The sequence below is a fragment of the Poecilia reticulata genome, linkage group LG9, assembly GCF_000633615.1.
Source record: "Poecilia reticulata strain Guanapo linkage group LG9, Guppy_female_1.0+MT, whole genome shotgun sequence".
Taxonomy (NCBI): domain Eukaryota; kingdom Metazoa; phylum Chordata; class Actinopteri; order Cyprinodontiformes; family Poeciliidae; genus Poecilia; species Poecilia reticulata.
The window spans coordinates 2,901,411-2,928,140 of NC_024339.1; the positions used below are offsets into that span (position 1 = coordinate 2,901,411).

The 26,730-nt window shown below is 41.5% G+C and overlaps 1 protein-coding gene across 5 annotated transcripts in view; it reads right to left on the bottom strand.

Annotated features, from left to right (window-relative positions):
* cux2b (cut-like homeobox 2b) overlaps window positions 1-26,730 on the bottom strand; it is a 152,530-nt gene that overhangs the window by 69,828 nt on the left and 55,972 nt on the right. For all 5 annotated transcript variants that reach the window (XM_008417261.1, XM_008417255.2, XM_008417256.2 and 2 more), the window contains one exon: window positions 322-432. Coding sequence is in view for 4 of the 5 variants with exons in the window: in XM_008417255.2 (XP_008415477.1) it covers window positions 322-432 (111 nt within the window). In the remaining variant the exon portion in view is untranslated. The remainder of the gene's footprint in view (window positions 1-321; window positions 433-26,730) is intronic.

Below are 26,730 nucleotides of genomic sequence, written 5' to 3' on the forward strand. Positions count from 1 at the left end.
AGGTAACTTTTTCATTAACTGCTGCTTATGATTTGGAGTTGAATTACATTTGTCAGTCAAAGATGGAGGCTAATGCAAGGCACTGCATCAAAATCTTAATGTCAGGAGTTATCCGGTGTCTATTCGTGAAGTATCCGCGCTCCCAACGTATGGCTCTTTAATGCAGATTTTTCCTAAAGCCGGAAATAATTCCCCATTGATGAGCACACGCAGGGACTTAAGTTGCACCACCTGAAGTAGGCAGCCGGTACCTGCTGAGGTGAAGATGAGGAAAATGACACATCCTGGCTGAGATAATGGGGGGCAGGGTGCTAGACTCACCTCAGGGACATTTCTCTTGAACTCCCTGCTCAGCTCCACCAGGTGCTTGTGGGAATGTTCGCTTTCCTCCTGCCGACTGGCCAGCTCAGACGCAACAGAGTTCAGCTCCCTCTGCAAGAGCACAAAAACAGAAAAGAGAAACGTTGAGGGGGGAGAAGAAGAAGAAAAAAAACAATTTTTTTTCTTCTTTTTCCATTTTACGTGGCCTGCTGAAGCTCATCCGGCACACAGCTTAGAGAGTGTACATAAATAAAAATACACACTGCTGAATATTAACAATGTAATCCTTCATGATCTCACAGCAGTAATACTTACAGCTAGCCCTGGCCCATAAATAATTAAGCCAAAATAAATCCAATGCCTACAGTAGCAGAAGGCCTTTTAGATAATCAGTATTTGAAATAATCGATACGCTTGCAACGGCTATAGAGCGCCAGTGAGAGCAAGTGGGACGAGAGGGAGGGGGCCAGAGACACACACAGAGAGAGAGAGAGAGAGAGAGAGAGAGAGAGAGAGAGAGAGGGAAGGAGGGAAGGAGGAGGAGGACAAGTCACATGTAGAGACCCAATAACCTGACAAACACCCTTACCAACACACAGCTTTCTCCTGAAATAAAATATTGTTTTATAAAATCAGCCCAGACCAGACTGTGGAAGGCACCGGGTTGGGTTTCTGCTGTAATCACCACGGCTTTTGAGTCCATTTCCAGTCTCTTTCCCATCCCCCCTCTCCCTCCAACCTGCACCAATCCTTATATTGATCCTGCATTGATTTCCAGTACATGACAGCAGCCTCCACGGATTTAACCAAATGACCCTTCTGCAGCAGCAGCAGCCCTGATCACTATTCCATTAATGCTCCGGCACATTGCTTGTTTACATCTTTGTGTTATGGCAAATCGGAGCTCCACCCTGGCAACGCGTCTGATCCGCCATTCAAAGCCGTCTGCGTGGCGGGTCCTTCATCAGAACCTCGCATTCATGCCAGACTCAGCTGCTCGGCACGCCGTCCGCAAATCCAATATTATTGATCGGTCATCCAATTCCTGGCCCTTTCAGCAAACAGACACAAAAAGAAAAAAAAAAATAAAGGAAAACAGATTCCAACTCTGCTTTTCTGTGCTGAAAGCAGGAATAGCATAGACAACTGGATATTGGACTCCGGCTTCATTCCGACTGCGATTATCAGTAATTGATGAGGAGCCTCTTTTGTAACTGCTTGGCTAAAATAGAAGAAAGTAGGGTAGGGGATTCAATTACCACTGCAAATTCATATATGACGCTGGGAAATTAAATTGACTGTGTTTTAATTAATCTGCAGTCTTAGTTAAAGGCGGTTTAATAAATCATCTCGCAAAGCAAAATAAGAGAAGGAAATGAAAGGATGAAACTTTTAACGGCGGGGCGGAGCAGGGGCCTCGTGGGATGGCGATAGTCTGCCGGTCAGAGAAGCAGCCGCTAATTGAAGGGCTGCCGGTTCAAGTCCCTGGACAGGCGGAGCAGAGGACGGTTAAAGTGAAGATGAGCGCAGCGGCAAAAAGTAAGACGTGCTGAAAAACTATTCTTCATGTTTGAAAAAAAACTGRATAATTTTCTACAAGCTTTTTTGTCGTCAGTGGTAGAAATTTATGGGCCCTTTGAAACAATAGAGTTAATTTAAATAACATCGATTTTATATGTAAAAAAAAAAAAAAAGTAAAAATACTGTAGGTTGCTTAGTTTTTATACACTTAAAATGTCACATTGACGTTGCCATCTTGTTTACAATGCATTCTGGGTAGATGACGAATGCTAGGTTGCTGTATTTTCCAGCATTTTTAGTTTCTCTCAAAAAACTGGTATTTGGAAGGAATATTGTAGTACAATAAAATCTGGTCAACGTAGAAGGTGGCGGTAATGCACCCTTAAGTTGTTCTTGTATTTTTACAGGAAGAAGTCTTCTTCTTGTAAAAATACAAGACAACGACAAATGCTAGGTCCCACAGTGCTAGCTCCATCCAGCACAAACAACTAGCGTTCTTCCCCTTAAATGGGAACCACAGCCACTAAAATAGCAGGCAATGGAAAGATGACACGAGGAAATGAAGATGAGGATGACCAAATGGAGGAAGAGGAGAGAAAATGCTTGTGTTTGTTTGGTGGCTGTTTGGAAGAGCTCCAGTAAGGAGCAACTCAAACAGTTTACTGTTGGCATCGGTAACACAAAACCGTTCTCAAACATATTTGAATGGTGTGCAAATGGTGACTTAAAGATGTTCCATTGTCACTTTAAACATGCATTCATTACCTTCCAATTTGTTTTGTTTTAGTTAGCTCCTGTTAACTGTGTTGGCTCTAGCTAAAATAGGTATTGTGCGCACAATGGCACATGAAAACTGAGGCAGCTTGCCTCAATTCAGACATTTTGTGTTCTGTTTTTCAGCACCAGCCCACTGTAACCCTCCCACATATCAGCCCAGCTGCATATTTTAAGATGTAATGAGAGAAATCCAGTTAGGAGCAAATTCAGCCATTACATGGCATTGGTTTCATTAACTTCAAAGCTGGTGAGTGTGAAATCTAAAATGACTGGGACTGGTATCAGGGAAAGGATTTTTCCGCACAAAAACACAGTCACAGTCTTTTCAGGTTATCTAAAAATAGATCTCATGTACATACAACTTTTATTACAAAAACTTGCTGCACTTACGAGGAAAACAAAATAAACTTTTCTTGAAACTTCAACATTCATCGGTTCCCATCGTCTGATGACGTTAACTTGACCAAATCAACTGAATATATGTAACATCAACAAGGAAAAAAATAGATATTGCATGACGGACTCGTACCATGGCGGCAGGAGCCAGTCAGGTTCAAAAACAGCCCCTGAAAGTCTGGGACTTCCCGACTTATCCCAGCCACATGCGACACTAAAACTCTAGACATCTCATCTATCCAGTTTAGCCATTAATCCTGCTTTGCAGTACTTCTTTGRATTGGTCGCTTTGTACATCATTTGCTGCTTTGGTTGCATTTGTGAAAATAGGTTGGGCTCATCTCTCAGTTCTTCAATTCTGAGATGGGGGATTAGCATTCAGCAAGAGAATCCAATGGATCTTCACCTTTCCACTTCTTTCCCTGTGCTCTCACCTTTTCTGTACTGCACATAAGAGGAAAAAACACGCACAACCTGAGCTGAGACGACATAAAGATGGTTCCCTCGCCTAGCTCTACAAAGAGAAGTGGTATTCAAGGCAGCAAAGCAAAATGTAGAAATTAGAGTATCTTAATACATTTCCACAAAGTGTGTCAAAATATTGTAACAAGTTGAGTGCCAGAACAGAAATGGAAAATTCACCTGTGTACTTCAGAAATATAGAAAATTATTTTTAGGTGCTAGGGGAGTTTTTACTGCTCTTGAAGGGATATTAGGATATAAAACAGTGAGACAAAGTAGGTACTTGCAGGATCAGTCAGCTTTGGTCTTTCAGTGACTTTTACTGACAGGGAAAAATCAAGAATACCCGATTMATCCTGTAACAGAACAAATTCGTTCAAACATAAGTAGATTGGATCAATGTGTTGCATTAGGCTTCTTGGCTATAAAACTGAAAACGTGTAAATGAAATTATAATACCCAGAACTGTAAAGCTTAAATGTAGAAACTGTACGGACGGGCTGCAGTTGAGTGAAATAAGTTGGCAAAACAACAATCATGTTATGATAATCTAGGTTTACATTAGACTTCTCCATTGTGTCTAACTAATAGCCTGGAATGTGAACCCCAAGGTCTCAATTATCCGATATCATTTCTATCCTCAGGAAACCCCAAAAGCCCAGATAAATGACCAATTAACCACAAAGGATAACACCCCATCATACCATTGCATATATTCCATGCATGTCAATGGTGTAGACGGATGAACTGCCTTAGGTGAACTAACCACATCCCAGCATTGCCTTCCTAAGGACTGAATATTGTAGCAAACACAACTTTATCCCATGATAAGCCAAGCTGTCATGTTTTTTTTTTGGCAAGGTGGAAAAGTTCTGTGGTACAGTCCTCAAAACTCTGAGATTCCAGATGTATGATACATATGCCAGAACAATACGCAATAATAATCAGCTAAACACGCCCTCTTTTTGAGCAGAGAAATTACGAATTCTCTGTGTAGCTCCAACTGACGGCAGCCTGGCCTATAGTCTGATTAAAGCAGATAAAGATGGTTTTATAATTTGACTGTGTGTAAGGCATTGAATGTCCATCTCCAAATCACCATTAAAAAAATAAATAAATTATAACGTCATGACAAGAATGTCAATTTAATTCGATTTATTTCTATAGCGCCAATTCACAACAGACGTCCTGTCAAGGAAGTAATTTCTGTTCAATTATACATCCATTCCAGTTGATCCTATCGAACTGTGTATTAAGTTCAGTTCATTATTCAAAGTAGTTTAAAAAAATCCTACTTCTTCCACCCAGTTCACAGTGTCTATACAAAATGGCAAAGCATCAAAAGTGACACTCATAACTCAGAGATGTGCACTTGGTTCCACAAAATGCACTTCATCTCTTCACATTTGTACTCCTGTAAAACTGCGATCAAATGTTGATAGATTCTCAGACTGGGATTGAAAACAAACTCCCAAGCTGAACTCAATGTTAGTATTTTACTATTTTTTTTCCAAATAAATCAAGTCAGCAAAGAACAGTGGGTCTGTTCCAATTTAGAAGTGAAAACAGTTTTAAAACGACTGGTCACCATCACCTTATTTCTCAACTGAACTCCTAATAAAGTATCCAAATACTTGGCTAGCGTGGCATTCACTTGAATAGTACCGTCACTGAAAACGGATTTTACCGCACGGGATAAGGCGATGGGACTTTATAAATTCCTGTTAGCCCTTTCACAGTCCATCTGGGATGAGCCTAGCTGGAGATTAGAGAGGGCTTTCAGAGCAGTGGGCAACCTCTGCGGGATTCAAATGGCCCCGGACCAGCTAATCTCACCAAGAGAAAAATTCCTCAAGAAATGACGTTGAGTGGATCTTTTTTTTTTTCTTCTTTTTGAACTGCTTAAGCTATAACAGTATGGTGATTCTAAGTCTGCCGGTGCTTCTGTGGCCTCTGTGTGGAGCTGGTTTCAGCTCGGATGATAAGGATGCTGGATGCTCATGCAGTATGCAAGCCAAACAGTGCAATCATTGTAGCATGGTTATTCTGAAAGCATCCCCACAGTTTCTAGACCATTATGAGGGAGGGGAGCCTGGGCAACAGCCCATCAAATGAAACCTCCTGCCTGTCCTTCTGGAAAGAAGTGAGGCAGAACAGGCTGTTTGCTACTTTGGTTGTCTTGCTACGGCTGATGATGGGAGGAACTCCGCAATATAGTGCTGCTGAAATAGTAATGCCGTCTCAGGAGGCGAAAGTACTACGATTTTTCCTCTCCTCTATAATCAGATGCAATACATTTCAATCCACAACAAGAAGTAGACCTCTGATGAGATTCACTTATTTGCCTTCACTATGGAGAATTTCTCCCGACCCCACTAAGGGACAAGGGTGTAAGAAAATGGATGGATGGATGGATGGATGGATATGGAGAATTTTCTTTTCTTTTTCCTTTTACAATTTTTTAACATGAACGTCCAGATGTCTTCCTCAACTCCAAATCGAGGTGAGTTGCAGGAAGCCAGGCTTCTCAGAAATCGTTTGACAGGTTTTAAGAAGGACAACTGGGAGCAAATTTTAAGTGTGTGGCAGTCTGGTCAATACAGAGCCCCTGTCATTAAGCCTCTGCCAGTCAAACATCCAGCCATAATTGATGAGTTTCCTCTTGGGAGGGTGGAGCTGTCATAGGGACCGGAGGGGCAGGGACGAAAGATTACGAGCATGGAACCGGTCCTGTTGCGCTTGAGTCAATATGCCAGGGGAAAGCAATTTTAGAGACTCCTGACTCTGAAAACAAAGACCAAGAAAACAAGACGATTATTGGGTTTTAAACGGATAGAGCAACAGTCTAAGTGGACCTGCGACTGAATGACATGTCAGAAGGAAATATGCTGTGGCTCCAGGAGTTATTTGGCTTGGTTAAAAGAAAAGCAGCCAGAGATGAGCTGTCTTCTAAAGTTTAAGTTAGATGATGCCTTGGGTGGGAGCTTTAGCCTTGAGATCCTGAATTTATGTTTTATCTCATATTTTCAAGTCATAAATGAGTTATATTGATGATGTCAACTTATACAGACGTTTACAGTGTTTCTTTTGAAGAGTTTGTGGTACTCTGTAGAACGTTTTGTAGGGTCCGCAAGAATACCGACTACCTGTTAGCCATCGATGATAATGAAACTAGTGCTAAACTTAAGAGCTAACTTTTAATATGTCTCGACTCCACTCAGTCATTTCCAGCCCAAACTCTGAAATACTTTGATCAAACCTGAACTGGACAATATTACAATTGACTTTGGTTTGACAAGCTTAAAAGCTTAAATATTCCCCAAAATATTGCTGAAATCTCCTTGTGTGAACCAGTATCATGTGTATAATGCTGTGCTCAGAATGTATAATTCTGAGCACAGAATTATACATTCTGTGCTCAATGTATAATTATTTACTTAAATTCCTCCATTTTTTTTCTGGAGATGTTGGCATCTAAGCCACTTAATATGAGCCACTTAAGTATCTTAATCTTAGTAGAAATGCTGGACTTAAAACCCAGCAGAAAAAGACGTGACAATCGGTGCCAAAGAGGAGTTTTGTTTTAGCTAAAATGCAGCGCTCACTTGTGTAGCGGCGGAACAGATTTGACATTGATTCATTAAACCTAGTGCATCTTGATTACATCTGTACTTGTAAGCTATTTTCTGGCCTCTCAAAGACAAACCATTGAGGAAAATGTTGACAACTAGAGAGAAGAGGGCGGAGGAGAGAAAAAAACTTTCCAGGTACTGCAAAAAAAATGAGGTAGAGTGAGTCTCTTTTGTGTAGAATAGGCATGGACAGCACAAATTAAAAGAGAAGGAGAAAAAAAACAGGAAAGAGGAGGAGAGAGGGGAAAATGCAGATGGGGTATTATTTTTCTTTTTGTATYCCATTTAATTGCAATCATAGGCAGATGTCTGAAAGTGTGACAGCATCAGCAGAATTGCTGCTGAGAGCACAAAAATCTTTGTCTAAAAATAATCAGACATTCTGTGTGCTGCTGTTTGTTATAATGGTAATCGATGCTGGAGGCTTTGAATTCCATCAATTTATAGATCCACTCTGTTCTGCCTGGTGACTGAACTGCCTCACAACCCCCCGTGCCCCCCTCCCCCCACTCGTACACACACCCATTCAACGGCGCACACTCTTGCACGCAAGGTCTGGCAACAAAAGAGCTCTTTGGTACACATGTGCTCTGACATCTGTACGCTGGGGGTCTGCAGCGAGGCAGTGAAGGGGTCGCTCTGTGATTAAGATAAGTGTAGTTTCCTTTCATATGCTGTTTATCGCCTCCCATTCTCTGTGAGGCACAAGACTGCCTATAGCTGCTTCAGATTAGCCCCACATCGCAGACGCCACATTCGAGAGGGTGTGCTGATCAATAAATCAAATCACCGCAATCAATAGTCCCAATCACTGCAGTCTAGTCTGGACTCAACATTATTACTGGCAGCCCCCCCGCTCCCAGTCGCAGGGGAGAGGAGGCAGAAGTTTGGAGAGGGGAGAGAGGGAAAGGCGTGTATTGGCGTCTGTCCATAGTAAAGATCCAAAATGGATTCTTATCTGGCCTCTTTCGACTGAGCAGCAGTCGAAGGCACAACAAATAGACTATTTCTATGCATGCGAGTGTGTGTGCTCTCTGGACCGTCCAGAGAGAAAAGGCCGGGAGAAGCCTCTGACCTCTGTGACCCGGCACTGCGAACGCAATCGGAGTAAGCAGCTTTTGACAGGCACAACATGTGGGAGGTCCGCAGTTACCTGGCATCTCTCTCCATCTGCTTTTTTTTTTTTTTTTTTTTTTTTTCCCAAAAGTGCAACTGATCTACTCTCCATCAGAGCAGAGAAAGCTGTTTTAAGCTCACAGCAGCATCAGAGTACTGTCAGACCACACCACACTCAGGACAAATCCTGAGTGCATTTCATCCCCAGATTTTGTCTAAAACAGCTGAAAGTTTCAAAAGGATGGCACTCAACTTAAAGTACTATGGAGACACAGAAACAGAAATGATAGAAATATCTTAACAGTAAAGCAACCACTGAGGTGCTACATACTGCTCTGCTAATGCTAACTAGCTAGAGCCATTGAGAGACCACACACGACAAAAAAAAACTGAAGTATAAGGTTTGGTTGTGGTGTGTGATGTGGAGCAACACACCAAACGTAACCTGATTTCTAGGTCCGTTCACCAGAGGCCCAACTGGTTTGTGTCAAAAAATTTTAACTTACTAAAATTTATAGGTGAAGCACAATTGGTGAGCACCCCATCACGGTTCAGTGTGTCAATTATAAACTATGGATGCACAATATATTGGCACCAACCTCGATATTGTCCGATATTAGCCTTTTTTAACATATYTGTATCGGTCCGATAAATAAAACCGGACCRATATTAACAACCAATATTTATTTCCATATTCCATCCTAAAATCTCAGTAAAATAAAATCTGATTTCACTCGAAATAATAATAATAATAAAAATATTGAGAAAAATAACYTGTAAAATATCCATTTTTAAAATGTATAAAATGCTATACAAATAAATATTTGTGATTTTGTGTCTAAAAAGTGCAGAACAAGTMCTCAGTAGTTTTCTTGGTCTTTTTTTCCCCCMAAAGTGTCAAAACAGTACATAAATATATATGATATTGGTAAATATCGGTTATCAACCAAAACAGCAATATTAATATTGGATATCGATTTCGGCAGAAATTTTCATGTCGGTGCATCCCTACTATAAACCTATCTAATGTGTTTCTACAGTCACTGGTGTATAAAAAAAAATACACTGGGGTACCCCAACGTTTCTGTTGCCTTGCTTTCTGATTGGCTACACGTCACATTCAGCAGGCTGCGTTCTCGTTTGTCCCTGAGGAACAACAAAGCCAGCAGGAATATCTCTTAAGATTATCTTGGGAGCCATTTGGAAAACTGAGTTGTCCTTAAGATTGTCTCAAGGGAAAAATCGGCATAAAAGAGAAAATAAATATTCGTTATGATCTTATCAGTGACGTRCGGTGAGGTTCATAGMTGGTGAGGCACCGACTKAATTGTAATCGGATTTACAAATCTAGACCCCTGCATGTTATTGTTTACATAAGGAAATTTCGCGCATGCRTACAATGCTGGAGGGCAAAAAGACTATTCTTTAACATGTGATGCTTAGCCGCGCCRCCGCCGCAGAATAATTCCGTTATCTCAATCAAACTTAGACATGTAGATATTAATTTCGTGCTGTGCTTAACAACAAAGGGAGAAACCGTTAAAGTACAACTCAAAACCACGTCTTTCTCGCTCTGTATCAGCACAGCTTCTGTATGGCTAGATCGCCATTAATGTCTCTTACTTTGCAGTTGTAGTCACAATGTCTGGGATCATGAGCGCCCCGAGGGATGAGGCACGAAAACTGCCTCCCTCACCTCGTATCTGTTCTCTGCCGTTTCTGATCGCTCCTCAGCACACGAAACACGTTACACACACAGTTGGTGATAAAACACAGTACATTAAATACATAAGCTAAATTATGSAAAATCTGTTCATACATTAAATGTTTTTAACCATTTTATTGGCAACGTACAGACAGGAGGAGCATGCTCTCATAGAATGTCAACCGGTGCAGTTAGCGAGAGGTTGCGCAATCCCAAGTGAGGCTCAGCTCACTGCTGCCTCACTGGCTTCGCTTCTAACCGTTTGAATGGGAAAATGCGAAAATTCAGCGATTTTGAAGAAAACTAACATCAGATTTGGTTAAATTAAATGAAAAATAGGTACTTTATAGTACAAACCACAGGGTGAAAATATCTTTATAAATGATTTTATTATTATTTTTCCATGATCCCCTGACCACACGTCTCTGGATCTTATCAATAATGTTGATGAATGCAGTCATTGGGGAGAGCACATTTGCTCTGTTCTATAAGCTGTAGTCTTTGCAGATTCTTTCAGTGAGGAAGATACTTCAGATTAAGTCAAAGGTCACATGGATGGCTTGTTTTAATTGCAATTGAATTCATTTTTATACCTTCCGAACTCAAAAATACCATCTATTCCCAGTTAGTTAATGACCCATATGTAATTGAAACAACACTCTTCAGGGAGGATGCTGTTACTGAATGAGAAAAACTCAAAGTTCGTCATTTTTAGTAATATGTGTCTCACCAACAAAATCAGAAGAAGCACAGATATTTACGAAGCTATTCCTATGGGAACAGTAGGAACTGCCTCTACGGCCCAGCAAAAGAGAGCGAGAGAGAGCAAGACTTAAAACAGATACGATGACTGATCAGAGAAAATCTCCTTGCTGAAATATTTTAGAGGTATTCCTTAGAATATTAATAGACATGTTAGATTTAGAAATGTTGACAACCTTTTGGAAATCTCAGATCTGTGAGACTTTTGTGAGGATCTACATCCTCTAGAATAAACACATCCAGACTGCAGATTTTTTTTTTTTTTTTGCTAGATCATAAAGGCAGTTTAAAAATGTGAAATCACTGTCAAAGCAGATCTTCAGGGTGTAAATGTAATTTGGCTGTAAAGCAAGTCCAAATCATTAACCCTCTACCCTCATGCAGTAAAAACAAGAACAAAACTGAGACAAAAACAAACAGAAGAAAGAATTGAAAAACCAAGCAAAGTCTAAAAAGACAAGGCTCAGTTATTTCTACGCTGTGACACAAATGTTTGTTTCCCCGCATCTTAGGCTACTGCAGAGTCTGCACCTGTCCACTCTGCAACAATTACCACTGGCTGCACTGTGCCGAAACATGTAGGCACCATGTAGGCTGTCAGGAATTACCTACAAAGCCCAGAAAGAAATAAATCACATTTCACTCTGACACCTCTCTCAACTCTGGACTGGAAAGTCTGCAAGAAAAAATAAATAAATAAAAAAAATCACCCAAAAATAATTAATCCCCAGTCAGTCAGGCTGTCTTCAAACAGCATGCTAAATCTTACAAAAGGATGGAGAAGCGCGTGAGCGTTAAAATCATCAGCGAAAGGTGTGACTGGTGTTGTCAGCCATTATTCGTCATACCCTGCTTCATTCAGAGTTTTTAGCGCCTGATGCGCCGGAGCACAGCCTACTTGTCAACACTTCTCCCTCTTTAATTCTAACATGAGCACTTCAACTCGCAGACGCTCTTTTTTATTTATTTATTTWTTTTTTTACTTCTTGCTAATGTAACGGTAGCACATCTACGTATGATCGAGGAGGCTCTTAATTTCATTCATTCTTGAGTCTTTTTTCTTTCTTTCTTTTTTTTTTAATAGTATCAGAAGATCTCAGGAAAGCATCTTATTACAGCACTTTCAAACAATCCCGTATCCGCGCCGGATCCCATGAATAACTTTAAATGTCCCCCCATAAGAAACTTCAAATTACAATCTATGACTGAATGCTCCAAACGAAGCCCAATTACAGCACCTTATATCATCATTAAGTCCCACTATTGTTCTGCTGCTTTCAAACTGTGGTTACAATCAGGGTGTCTATTGTCACTGTGTGGTACATGCAGGGTGACTAATTACACAGTCCTATGATTCATTAGCGGGCTGGTGGGTTAGAACCTGGGAGAAGATACGATAACTTAAGTCGGCCAAATGAGGGGAAGGTGATAGACATTCAAGTCTCCAAAGTGAGGTGTTTTTTTTATCCTTCTCTTTTTACAAAGGGACGCATTAAAAATTGAAACAGCGGTGACACTGTCGAGATGAACAAATAATAAATTGGGGACAGGGTTTGTTTTCCTGTTTTGTAAAGCTTTCAGTGTGAGGGGAAAAAAATGCGAGTAGTGCCCTGCAGGGGACGTATTCCTCTGAAGCTCCACCATTGAGGTCAGCTGATGGGAGGACAGAACAGCTCGGAAGGCGCGGCCGTCGCCGTCACCACGTTGGCCCACTTTCACCTGGAACGACGACAGCGCAGCTAACCTGCGATTGTTTATTCTCTCTTAAGAAATGTCAATCTGTTCGCTCTCAGGTGTGCTGCTCTTCCTTCTTGTTTTTGTTGTTTTCTTCCCCCCTCCTCTTTCTACCCCCCCACCCCACGCTCCCGGATTTCCCCTGTCGATTGCAGCGAGATCAAAGCGACGCCGCCGGAAGAATCTGAATATTTCAGGTGCAGAGAGAGGACTTGCATTTCACACCACCTGCGTGGCACACACAAACTGGTCCCTCCTCTTGCTCYGACTCACTTTGCTGGGCCCCCCCTGGGGGCCCCCGGCGACATAAACCGGGGCCACCTGTCTGAGAGAGAGAGAGAGASARASARAGAGAGAGAGAGAGAAGAGAGTTGGGAGTGCTGCTCTATCTTCTCTTTCTCCTCTTTCTCGTTTTACTGCATTTGAACCAAAAATAAATGAATCTAAATAGAGCRAGGAGAGTGGGAATAAAACTGCTGCTTATATTAAAAGGTATAGTTCAGAATTTCTGAAGTGAGGTTCTGGTAAAAGTTCATTTCCCACCTGCAGTACACAACTCTCTTTTGATACATCAGTGCTGCTCAGTAAATTAGAATATCATCAGATTGATTTGTTTGTTTATGGTCATTTTACGGCCTAAACAATCGTCAGGAAGACTGCCGACCTGACAGATGCGAGTCATAAAGACCCTCTAACAAGGCAAAGGTCACTGCTGAAKTAGGGGACTTTAACTATGCATGTTAATGGAAAGTCACATGAATGAAGAAAGTGTGTTAAAATGTTTTACAAGCTGTGTAGGGAAGGTTGTTTGAGTTCCAGCGTGAAGCTTCCACAATTTATCATTACAGGATAACTGTTCATGCGCACTGGTTTCCATGCTAACTAGCTTTAGCATTCWCAGCAGGCTATACTATCAAGAAGACGCTGCAGCGTAGCAGAGAACGAGAGGCCGGGATGTGAGCATGAGCACCAGCCTGATTGACAGCGCTAAGGCCCTCCTCCTAGCTCCGGTTGGTTGTTTGACCGAGCTGTGCATTTATTAGTTAGTACTGGGAGAAGGTAGAAGAGCAATTTTTATCTTATGCTATACTGTCACAGAATAGGGACAGTTTTAACAAAAATGTAAAAGCATACAAGTTACATACTGCAGCTGTATGTAAAAATAATTGGACTCATTTTCCTGCAACTTCCTTGAACATGATATCAGAGGTTGTTTTTAACTTAGCTTAGTACCTCCTGAGTACAATAGGCAGAGCAGACACCCATGTAGAGAGAAACAGCCCTGCGTTTCCTTCCTATCTTCTAGTCTGTCAAATTAAGACCACTAGTCCCTAAAAAAACTACAACAGAAAAACCCATAAAGCCTCATATCTCAAACAGTTTGAGTGTTTCATACATAAACCTCTGAGTATTATGCTGAAAGGAGATAAGAGATTGTGTGCCACTAGATATGTTCTCATCTGAAGCATAGTTGAATATTTATGACACTGTCTGTCAGAGCCATTCATTTTATGTTTTATCACTCCATAGACATTAAATGGGCATTTCTGTTTAGCCCCGACACCTTYCTGGCATTGCTGCCAGTGACTTCATGTTCTCTCTGTRTAGATTATACAATTTTTGTCTTGGACAAAGAAACTGAAGAAGCTATTGGTGCAACTTAATTTTATGAAATGTGTTTTTCATCCCACTGATTTTACTACTGACTCAGTTCTCTAATTTGGATGAAGGTGCTAAAGGAGCCACTAATGCCATTAACCCTCTACTTTTTCTTTGTCAGTTTTTGGTAGATAGTTGGTCACACCTGCTGGAAAATGAAGTTCTCATTTCCACTGTTACCACCTGAATGCTCAGAATAAGGGGTTAATGTTTTGATGCAATCGACTGTGTTGCTACATCCTTGTTCAGGAAGATATTTCTGCACAGTCAGCGTCTCAATGCAATTGTTGTGATTTCTTTAAAGGAGATGTTTTATGTGTTTTTCAGCTGCATAGTGCCATTTTATAGAACAATCAAGTAACTACCTTCAGTTGTTATAAAAATGCTGAACATCAAATATGACTTAAAAGAAATCTGACTACATAATTTAACACTTTGAAATTGGGCCTCTGTCTATRTAAAAACTCCTGCTCTTTCTGAAACTCCAACTTCAGGAACTCATCACAACATGGCTCCTGTATTAACCCTTTAACATTTCTACCATGTTGCACTGAAAAGTAGCTCCTATAATGAGCTCAGCAGATGCTCAGTTCCACCAGTTGTTTGCTAAATGCTGCTGGCTAGTCTGAAGGAGCTGATTGGGGGAGTCATGGGGAAGGGCTGCTCTGTGAGGGAGAAACTCTGAAGCTTGTAGACTGCTCAACGAGGAGGAGATTTGTCCTTGAAGGTGGCGCTCGGTTCACCCAGATGTTTTACACAGCTGGATGGTTGCCATGGAGATTAAGGTATTTTTCGTTCATGAAAGAAGCAAGGTAACATTCCAGGAATGTTTTTGATGAGGGAATAACATTAAAACATGTAAAACTCAAAAAAGTTGGATTATACATAATAATGCTGTCCTTGGGCAGGATTAAGTAATTAAGAGTTTTAAGTGACAATAGAAACCCTCAAAGACCTGGAAGACGTTCATTGCCAGAGAACCAAAGCAGGAACTTGAACAATCAGTTTATACTTGAATCTCGTTACGGTCTGCCCTGTTGTGCAACAGACGGCAGCTGCCTCCCCAAGATTTAATGACGGGTCTGGTCAAGAGGATCACCGGGATTATTTCTTGCCATAAAAGAGCTCATGTTTCCGAGTAGGTCTGTGAGATGATTCTCATCACATCATCAGGGCCCCCACTTCTGACCCAAAGCAAATAAAAAGTTTCCCTGATGTCTGCACAAGCCTCGCCAGCTTGATGCAGTCGCTCTCCTCAGGGGGCTGTGTACCCTGACATGTGTGCATGTGTAAGCATTTGTGACAGCCAATGTGTACGTGCATGTGAGCAGATGTGGGATCGAGGGGCAAGAGCGGTGAGGTGGCGAGGAGGGTTCGGGGGGGATACAGTCGGGGGCGTGGAGTGAGTTCCACACTACCAGTTACCAGCCATGTCTCTCAAAAGGGCCGTAAAGTCCTTACAGCAAATTCCTTACATTCATCTGTGTCAGAGCGCTCGGCACACATTAGGCGTTTACACGGGAGGAAACACAATCTATTTGATGCTACACTGCCCACACGTCCTGAGCCTTCCTCCCCACGCTGGAGATTCACACTGTTTAACTTCCATTTCATATTCCGAACAGGCAGGCAGGCAGGCAGGCAGGCAGACAGACAGGCGAGGCAGGCGGGCGGGTGAGTGTAGGGAATGGACTCCATCTTGATGGAAATCAGAATTTCAATATTTGACCAAACGTAATCCAAAGACCCTGGTATTATTAATCCCTAATTGATTTCCATAGTTTCTCCATATGCAAAAAGGCGAAGTGACAGAAGTTGGTCTTTAGTCGTACTCTTCTCCGATGCCGCTTTCTTTTTTTGTCTTGTTTTTTTCTTTAATATCGGAGGTGCTTATGAGAACAAGCGGGGGTTAATCTGGGAAGCAGGTCGGAGCCCGTCGGCTCTTTGTAAATGTCAGCTGGGAGATCAAGGCCTCGCTTATTACAGCACTAAACCAACAAGGCTGGCTGCTCCTAGACAGATGTGCAATTTGGGGGTGTCTCCCCCCACCCCACATCTCACACACACACGCACACTCCACATGGCCGCTACGGATCAACCCCATCACGCAAAACCTTATTAATCAATCGATTTATCGCCATAAATCAGGCCAGGCTTTGATTGTATCAGCAAGTCGCGTAATCAATCAATTAGCCAGGGCCTAGCAACCCAATTTGCCTAAAGAAAGATGGATGCTCCCCACATCATCCATTTGCCTGTCCATTTACCCATCAAACCCAGCTCCTGTTGACTCCCCAAGCCCAACGTGCATCCCTCTATCGATTCCTGCAGATTAAACTTGCAAAAGAATCAAAGGACAGTTATTTGACTGGGGAAAATTTCARCTTTCATTTGTAGGGGAGTATCGCCTTGGCCATCTTAAGATGGTGTTGCCTCATTCCATCAAAAACAACAAAGCATAAACACTGCAATCCCGAAGCAAAACCCAGCGAAGGTAATGCTTATGAGCTGCAACACCCACTCAAAGAAAAATGGAGCACAACGGGACGTATTATGGATTATTACTAGGTACCCTTGCGAGGTTTCCGTGGTGCAGAAAGAAAGGAGGAAACAGCTGGGTGAACAAACTGTAGAGAAAGAAAAAAAAAACATATGTGTAATGACATATTTGTCTCATATTTTATCCCAGCAGTGAATTTCAATCCACGTTGTGACACCAGCTGCTCCGGTCCAGTGCCTCCCATCTGCAACTCGGTGTCAGGAAGTCTCCCAGGACGGCCTGGAAAACTTTGGGGACAACGGGAAGCGACAGGAGCAAGTGGAGCACGACAGAGTGGGCTGCTCAGAGGCTCGGCGTGCTTCTCCCATGGCGGCGGAGTTGGGAAAACTGACGTGAAAAGGAAAGAACACAGGGGGCTCCCCGGGGAAAGAATYTGTGCTGGGATTAGAGGCCCCAGCAGACCCGGTTCTGCTTCACACGCTCAGAACCTGCTGGGTTGAAGCCGGGGGGAGATGGGGTGGGCCTCAGAGCTATGTGTGGGGGGGCTTTACAGTTCTGCCCAATCTCCCCAAGCCTCACCATGTAATTAGAGATAAAGACAGAGGGCTCAGCTGCTCAACCTCAATTCTCCCCGTTTCACACAAGGCTGCCACCCATAGACCCCAGAGGAGACCCCGAGACACAACCACTGCACCGACACCTGTTGCCGGCTCCAAACCACTCATCTCCCCGCCAACTGGTCAATCACAAACTAAACATACTACAACCCACAGTGTGTTTAGTGGGGCTGGGGTATCAAGTGAATGAGCGAGTTGCTGCGCCAACATCCAAAACGACACTGTGATCTTTACCATTTTCCTCATATCATTGGCATTGAAGTGGCTTGTATTGTGGAAGCTCTCAGGTATACAATAAGTGGAGTAAATAAGTAATTTTTCTTCATTTCCAAAACCTCATCCAGGCAAGGGAAAAAAATATTAGAGCATATAGTGGAGGGGGAACTCTCGACTATATTCAAGAAACACAAAATTATACTACAGAGGGATCCATTATTCATCTCAGATACATTTTTCATTTAAGAGGGGGCTGGATATGAGCAATGATGAATGCATCGCCCAGGATGCAATTTGTATGTAAAATAACAGAAGATTACAGAATATGTTTTAAGTGCAAATGCAGTTTGTTGCCACCTAAATAGAAAATGCATTCCCACRAAAAAGGAATAAGACCTGGGCAAACATGATGCTGCTTCATAAAAATCACTTAGCCCAAAGCTACGGCCTTCCGCTGTCCTCAGAACAGGTCACAATGAGAGAGGCTCAAGTGATGAATGAGCCCAGTAGAGTAGAGCTCCAGTTGGGTAATGTGAGCTAGGCTTGGAATGATGTTTGAAAAATGTGCAATGAGCTAGTCAAATAACTAAAACAACTCTCCGCCAGCTCAGATTCCTCAAATATCCATGCCCTTATTAAACTAATCATTAGATGCARACATGCAAAAAGACAGCATCCAGTTCTTAGCTGGACTGTTCCTGATTCTTGACCTGCATGTCAGAAATGCTAGTGACTGCACAACCTGTAAGTACAACCAAGTTGTAAAGTTAGTAAGTGAAGAACAAACAAAGTTATTAATGGCCTTTATGAGAAGAAGAAGCGCAGAGTTGCAATGTGACAGACTGAAAGAGGGAGACAGCAAGACTTCTAGGAGATAACAGGAAGGCTGATTATCGCATTTCTTAAAAGTTGCGAATTTTATCGTTGTCAGCATCTAACCTCTGTCTGACATAAAACATGCTGGTTTTAGATGCATGTATATGCAGTATACATGTATCTCAGGATGAAGGTAAGGAGTTACATTAGAGCAACACTAGCTAGCTAGGTAACATTCATTTCCAATGTAAGATGCTAAAGAGTTTGAAATATAAACACAGTTTGTCTTTGTCTTTGAAGTAATTTTATTTCTATAGCACATTTTCAGCAAGAAGGCAATTCAAGAGTTGGAGGAAATACAAACAAAAKAAAAGAAAAGTAAGAGAAAAATAAAAGTATAAAAAGTTTAATGCTAAATGTTAATTTAAGGTAATGAGTAGTTTCTCTGGATTTTAAGTTTGTTCTAATTTCTGCTCTGRGTTGAGTGAAATATAAAATTAAATATTCATGTTCTGGGTTGCTAAGCAGAACAACAAATAAGTACACCAGGAGTTTCTCTTTATAAACTAATAGGAGTTTCACAGGATCTTTTAAATTAGCAAATTCAAACATTTTTTTATGCACCAACTCAATGGAAGTAATTAAATTTAGCAAATGAAGTTTTATAATGTGGACATATTCTTTCAGAAATAAGAACCGATTACAGAGGGATACGATGTTACTAAATTCTAAAAAAAGAAAAAACATACATGAATTAATTCATTTCAACACTTGTTTGCAGTTTTATTGTTCATATATTGTAAATAGTCTGTTTTATAATGCACAATGAACATTTTGTACAATTTTTGAAAATTATCCTATTCAGTTACACATCCTTTGGATAGGACAATGCTGTTTTGATAGCTGCACAGTATTTTATATTGTAGTTTTGCCTTTACTGCACAGGACATAACAGGGTTGGAAACGGTTAGAATAGTTGAATAATGTTTAGTTCAGTTGCTGAAATGTGCTATACAAAGATTGATTGATTGATTGATTGATTGATTGATTGATTGATTGAGAACCATTCCGTCAGTCACAGTTAACGTGCTGTTTGTTGGTAAATACTGCTTCAGGGTTTAAGAAACTCAGCTTGTTAGCAAGTTTGGCGTTAGTATTAGGGGCTGTTGCTAAGCTAGCTAAAAATAGATAAAAACCTAAAATAAAAACCCAGAACTAATGTCACATGCATGTTCACATTATTATAAATCAACTTAGAGTTCAGTAATCAGTAGCAAGGAGACTTTGACACATGGGTGCGGAAATCCCAACCGTCTGATTGAAATGATTGAAAGAAGCTACAGTGGGCCTTCCTGTTTGCTGCTGTTTTAGGATATCTTCAGAGTAATGGGGGACTCCTCAGGGTTTCTCATTAAGACAGGAAATAACACTGAAGATTTTTGATGTTTTGAAATTGCAACTATTTCAACTATTGCTACACTTTGATCCAACTGGTCTATGCCTACTGCAAACTAATACGCTAAAAATAAGTTTAATAGCTAATAAATAATACCCTCCAAAATTCCTTTTCATATTGCACGGTTAGACGTAGTCTGTGTATAAGTGCACACAAGCATAGGAGAGTGTTTCACTGCCTGCCAGGCATCCACATGTTCCTCTCAGGACTCGCTCTCTCCTCATCAGCTTCACTCGCTGCACACCGTTTCAACCGAGTGCATCTAAAAGAAACACAAAGAGCCTTCCTCTGCACTCACCATACAAAGATTGAATGCAGCCCCTCTAACGCAAGACATGCCCACCACAGAGCATGTAATACAGCTCATTACTGGGCACACAGGGTGTAAAGGGCTGCGATGGGGAAGAGACGAGTACAACGGCGAGAGAACGAGGGGGAGACCCCTCACGCCAACGTCTCCATCTTTCTTCACAAGTAACTGTGCTCTAAAACCAGCTTCAATAACTAAAGCAACCCCATTGATTTTTTTTTTTTTTTTTTTTTTTTGCAGGTTGTGAAAAGTAAAGGTTATAATGGTGGAGGAAAAGACAGGAAAACCAAAAAGGGGCTGTTTGGGTAAAACTACTCCAGAGGCAACAAAAACTTGGACATGTTCAGTGATGGACAGAATTCAGAGCTTAGTTTGACTCTTGGCTTGGAACTGACAATCCTCCGTCTCCTAATAGCATGGGCTTTACCTTAACCCCTTAACCGTCACTCTAAAAACCTTTATGTGCAAGTCAATGGGTTCATGAGGACACCCGTGTCATGACAGCTAAGGCAAGAAATATGAAGAAATATGTGGAATATAAAAGCACAAAAAGTGAGAGACATATGGTRAAGTAGGGGTAAGTGGGTGGGATGGAAACAGTTCTTGACTTTTCTAATTATGAGTGTTTTTTTGTGTGCCTTTTTTGGTGTTTTGCTTTCATTAGTTTTGAGGGGGGTTTCTTATCTTTTCTTTTTCCTATGTGAATGTGCTTTTCCTTTATGTTTCTTTGTAATGTATCAAAATGTAGATGCTTATTAAGAATGCTTACCATGAAAATTAAAATAAAAAAATTAAAATAAAGAAAATCCAGGTCCTCAGCCTCCTGTACTCCTGCTGTCATCTACAGAAATATACCAGTCAGATACAACCAATCAGTACCAACAGGCGTGTCTTAGCGCCGTCAATCATTCWCATGTACCCGCCGCTCAGACTGCCTCTCTTGCCCTCTGCTATGCTACAGCTTATCCCTGTCAGCMGAGTCTGCCATGACTGCTAAGGCTGGTTAGCATGGCTAATAATGATGGCAGATAAACAGTTTTCTTGGAACCATAATTTGTCTATCTGCCATTAGCACATTTTACATCACATACACAAGATTTATTGACAGCACCAACACCTTCCTCAAATAGCTGCCTCAAACACCCAATGCTGATTGTTTGTATTTCTACAGACAGCAAAAGAAGGTCAATCTTTTCACAGAGTATATGTATCATACCAAACTGTCAACATGGTGTAAAAAAACAACATAATATTGTGAAAGTTATGTACTATAGCTTTAAGGGGATAAACTGGCTGTGTAATTGTACATAAGCGTGGTTCTTGGATCAGGTTGTGTGTGCTGATGAGAGGTATGGCTGGCAGTCAACGGAAACTGGCATTTAAAGGAAAAGGAGACCGGCGAGTCGGCTAATCCCCCCACCGTACTCAGCCTCATGAACCTTCCTTAACCTCAAGGCAATCCCATGACCCGAGGCAAAGCATTATACACATTAAAAAGACATGAACCTTTGAGAATCAGAGCTTCAAGCCTAATCAATGGGGCCACAGGTGCAAATGTTTTTACCCACTTCCAATGGAATGCCCCGTTCTYGCAAGAGTACCAACGGACTTGTTTCTCTGTGTTTTCATGTTAATGTCAGCAATAATGAAGACTTGCAGCAGAAGAAACAATATGAAAAAAAAAAAAACGTGCTAGAGCTGAAGACAGCTTTTTAGAGGTGGGCTGGAAACCTCACAGGGGAGCCGGGAAAGAGGGCAGGATGAGAGGAAGTCTGTCAACTTCTCCTTGTCGGCTCCTGTTTTCACTCGCTTCAGACTGAGGGGAGCAAATGGGCCTAATTCACACCGGCTATGTGCGATTGTCTGCTGCTGTCGAGCAGTGTGAGCAGGAATTAGATCTATGGTTTGTAGCCCTTCATCCCTTCCCAGACAGACTTGTTCCGGCTCAGAGGCGCTGCCTAATCCGCACCTCTCTCCCGCTTGCACTCCCGGAAAATGACTTCACACAGCTGCCTCAAACACCCAACGCAGCAATTCTCGTCTGACTGAACTCCCCACCCCCTCTGATAAAAAAAAAAAAAGCAGACCTCCCATAGCTCATTTAACATACCAATTCCTCCCCATAAAGCCCACACTGCCCCCCTTTACCCACTCCGCTTATAATAGGAGATGAAAACAGGGAAAACAACAGGAGTCCCACTTGATCCAAGGGGTGTTTTTTTTTTTTTTCTTCCAACGCAGAACCAAAGTGGTTGGATTTCAGAGGGACATGTAGATGTGGACAAATTTGTTGAGACCCCTGTTATGTCAATTAAAATGGAGAAATTAAGAAATACTTGGTTTCTACGTTTACACAGCACCACTGCCCAGAAACTGCTGGTATTTTCGGATGTTGATTGGGAAAAACCACATCTAGACCGCACTGCCAGACACCAAGAGCCGGCTGTAATCGTCACACCAGACCACAAGGTGGTGCTGTGATTTTAGCATGTCATCAAACATGCCTTGGCTTCCTCCTCACCATTTTCCAAAATGTTAGAACGCAAAAAAAAAATGTATGCTCTATATATCTGAACATCAAAGCCTCTGAAAAGACAGGTATCTTCAGGGGTCATCATGTCTCCATATCAACCATTAGGCTGTATCTATGCTAATCAGTAGTTAGGCTGGTGGTTGGTTGTTATTGAGGCTGAAAAAACTCCCCAAAACATTCCAACATTCAATCATAAAGATGAGTTTCTTTAAGATAAAATTTTTCCTACAAGTGTTTGAGGAGACCCTCACAACCACCGTTATGTATGGTGGAGGACCAGTGATGGTGTGGGCCTGTTCCCATCATGATGTGATAGAGTCAGAAAGATAGCTGCATCGTTTTGAGCAACTCCCTGCACAAAGAGACTTACAAACAGTCTCTGTGCAGGTCTACGTGATGAGATATCGTACATCCTTTGTTTTTACATAAGAAATGTTACAGGAGAACAAGTGCTGTACTGCATTGTATGCACATTATTTCTTAAGTGAATATTTTTTCCCAGCTGAATAAATGTCATCGAATTAAAGGTCAATGTCAGATAATGCCACTGCAATACAAGATGATTTTATATTTTAAAATCTTTTCCACACCTTTACCAGGGGTGCCAGCAGGCTGCTCTGTGTCTGTTTACCACACTGTAAAAAAGGCAAAAGGTGGCTGAGTTGCGTCACCCTCTGGTATCTGGGCTCTTTAGGCGCTCTCCAGGAGGCCAGGAGGACGAGAAGTGAATCAGACTGAATGGCAATTCAGAGCGAGGACTCTGGGAACACAAAGCTACGTACGTTCTCACATGAAGACAAACAGGTTTTGGCCAGGTGGTTTCTCTTCGTACACAATCATCCTGCAGAGACAAGGCTGCCAGAGTGTTTCTCCCAGGCAGAGCGGCCCACTTGGGTCACCCTAGATAAAGCCTGAGCCACTCAGACAAACACTTCAGCCTGGAGGACAGGAAACACTGAGGTCCTTCTTCTAAACCAGACTTTACCTAAGTTCTTTCATCAGTTTTTATGAATGTTCCACCTAGCAGTCTCTGCAATGATGAGGTGTACTGAAGAGTTATGTCCTTTGACAAAACTGTCATTATGAAATATGTTGCTGAAGGACAAAAAAATAAAATAAAGCAAGGTGATTTTCACTCTTTGAATGTGGAACGCTACATTAAGGTTACAGTGCCTAAAACGTGTTTGTGCTCATAGATTTCCTGTTTTTGCTTTTTAGTCATATTTTCATAATTTTTAACTATAGTCAATGATAACTTGAGTAAATGCGCAATGCTGTTTTCAATTATTTAATTTTTTGGGGAAAAAAAAAGATATCCAAACCAAATAAATGTTTGGTCATTCCTTAAAATAAACAAAGATGGTAGCAGTCACTGCCAGGGGAAAAAAGTCTTTTCACCATTGTGGGGAAATTTTAACTGATTCTTCTTTGCAGAATTGATTTAATTCAGTCACATTTCAGCATGAAAGCATTTAAATTTTGTTTAATATGTCACAGAATCTCAGTTGGGTTTAGGACACTCACTAGGCTCTAGGCCATGTAGAGTTGGACTTGTCAGTGGACCACTGCCCTGCTATTTAAAGCAAGTGTGATTGCTTTATTCGCCAAATTTATGACTGAACCTTCCTTTAGGATGTTGTAGACGAAAGCAGAATTCAAGATTCTAACAATGACAACAAATTGTCCATATTCTGAAGTAACAAAACCGACCCTCACCCTCCACTACCATAATTGTGTTTTGCTGTAGGTATGATGCTCTTTTTCAGGAGAAAAAAGTAACACCTTCCAAAAGTTTCACTTTTCTTCCATTGAATATTGTTCCAAAGGTCTTTTTCARGATCATGAAGGTGTTACTTTGCCAAATACGCAACAAGCTTTTGTGGGGCTAGTTTCCCATTTCTTTCTCTTACCRACTGTTAGATGATGAACTCTGACCTTTACAAAAGGCAAATGAGGCCTGCACTGCTTAAAATGTTGCGAGTTCTTTTGGGGCCCACCAGATGTGTTGTTGATGTGCTCCTGGAGTAATTTTGGTAGACCCTSCTCTCCTAGGAAGGTTCACAGCTGTCCCACATTTCTCTGTTTGTGGGTAACGTCTCTCACTGTGGCTCACTGTAGAGTCCCAAAGTCATAACATTTGCTCCATAAATTTTTCCACACTAAAACRTCAGTCAGRTCTTCAAATTTATTTAGATTAGCTATCAATGTATAGCTGATCAAAATCTTTTAGTCAGACAAATTTTAAGTCACACCTTCCAAAAGTTTCACTTTTCTTCCATAACTCCAATTAATTATTCTACAAGTATGGTAGCATTTAGGCCTGGGTTTGGCATGAGAAATTTAATGTGGTTTTTGTGCTGCGTCACATGGGGTCAGGTTGGTTTGGACAGTCTCTTTAACCTCAAAGTGGAACTAAACTATTTACATGAAACATAACCCGACCCCCAATAAAATTCAGAGAAATTTAACTTATCAATTTAACTTTGTTTCACTATATTTGGCAACTTTTCAGACCCTTCTAGCAACTTAAAAAAAGAGTGACTAGCAACAAAGCCAGAAACTTTTTCCTGTCCTGTTGTTGGAGGCTCCAGCAACAGCTCCAAATGTTGAGCAAGCAGCGAGTCCTTCCATGAACTCCTCCCACTTCCTAAGCACTGCAGTCAGAGCAGAGCGTAGGCCCATCCCACTCTGTGTTCACACTGCAAGTCACACATGTGCAAAGCTGAAAAACGCTACCAGTCTTTGAGCGCTATTCTAAGTTACGACTTGCCATGGGGGCATGTCTGAGTGAGATGGTTTTATGTCCAAACACAGAGCTGTGACTTAGACAAGCTTTATTGTTGTAACCAATAGGAAAAATCAACTGCAGTACCACCCTTCAATCCAAAGAGGGCAGCACTAAGACYGTTTCAGACCAAATATTATAGAATTAAACAAGCTTACATGTCATAATTTGTGCAGYAGCAAAAGATTACACCCTTAAGGTTCAATTTATGCAGCCTATTTACAAAAAAAAGTTGACTAGGGTTTTAGAGAATTATTTGGAGACAACTCTATATTTATCTTAAATGGTTTGTTTGATGATAAAAGACATGCAACAAAGAAAGCAAAAAACTSTATTGGGGTAAGCACCTTCTCATTTCATTTCTAAGAAAACTAGTAAAAGTGCCAGCAGTAAAACACCGTTTTATAAATGCTGAAACCAAAACATTTATAGCCAGGCAGCTGACAATGTGAGAAACACAATAATGTCCTCAAGAGCTCCTAGAAGTGAGAAACAAATGATATTACAAGTAAAAGGAGAAAGATTAAGGCCTAATATGGAATGGTAGAGAGGGGAGAGGAGGGTGATTTATTCCTTCACGGCCTTTTGACACTAAATTAAACTGTTAAGTCCATTCCCCCGTGCCAGCTAGTTATCTTTCCGGGCTAATTTAACACTATAATTTACATTCCATATAAAATACATCCTGATGTGGTGCTGTCAAGACCGTACATCATTTGCAGAGAGTGCTCCAGTTTCAGTGAAAAGGACAGAATTAGATCATATTCATGATGCAATTAAACACTTCAGTGGGAATCGATGTAAAACCGATGAGCCCTGAAAACAATGCATATGGCTGAGAACATTAGAACACATTACCTAGCCTCGGATCCCTCGCTCCACGGGCGCAATTTAAAATCCTCCACTACTCCACTCTCCATCTCTCCAGATTCATAACGCGCAGCGATAATAAATGAATTTTTCACAAAATTATTCAACTACTAAATTGCCCATGGTAACCGAGTATCAGATGAAAGTGATGTGAATTATTAAGCAGGGAAACTGTTTGTTCTCGCCACGGGTGTAATAAACGGCCAAATGAGGGAGAGAAGGGGCGAAAGCGGGCCAGGTTGGGAGTGAAAGTAGACTTCATAACAAACGTTGGTGTTGATGTAAAAAGAAAAAGAAAAAAAAGGGGAAACTCTGTCTGCGGCCGTGGCCTCCAGCTGTGATGATGGTATCGACCCATTTCCCYGAGGCTKCAGCATGGGTTTACCTATGGGTATGGGCGGGTGGGGGGTTGGGAGGGAGCRCATTCAGAAACCGGCTCTGAGGCTGGCAGCCCCCTGAAASAGAGAGCCAGAGTTCCACCACCTCACCACGCTTTTACATAATCACACAGACAGTGCAGCAGACCACACACCGACTCTGCT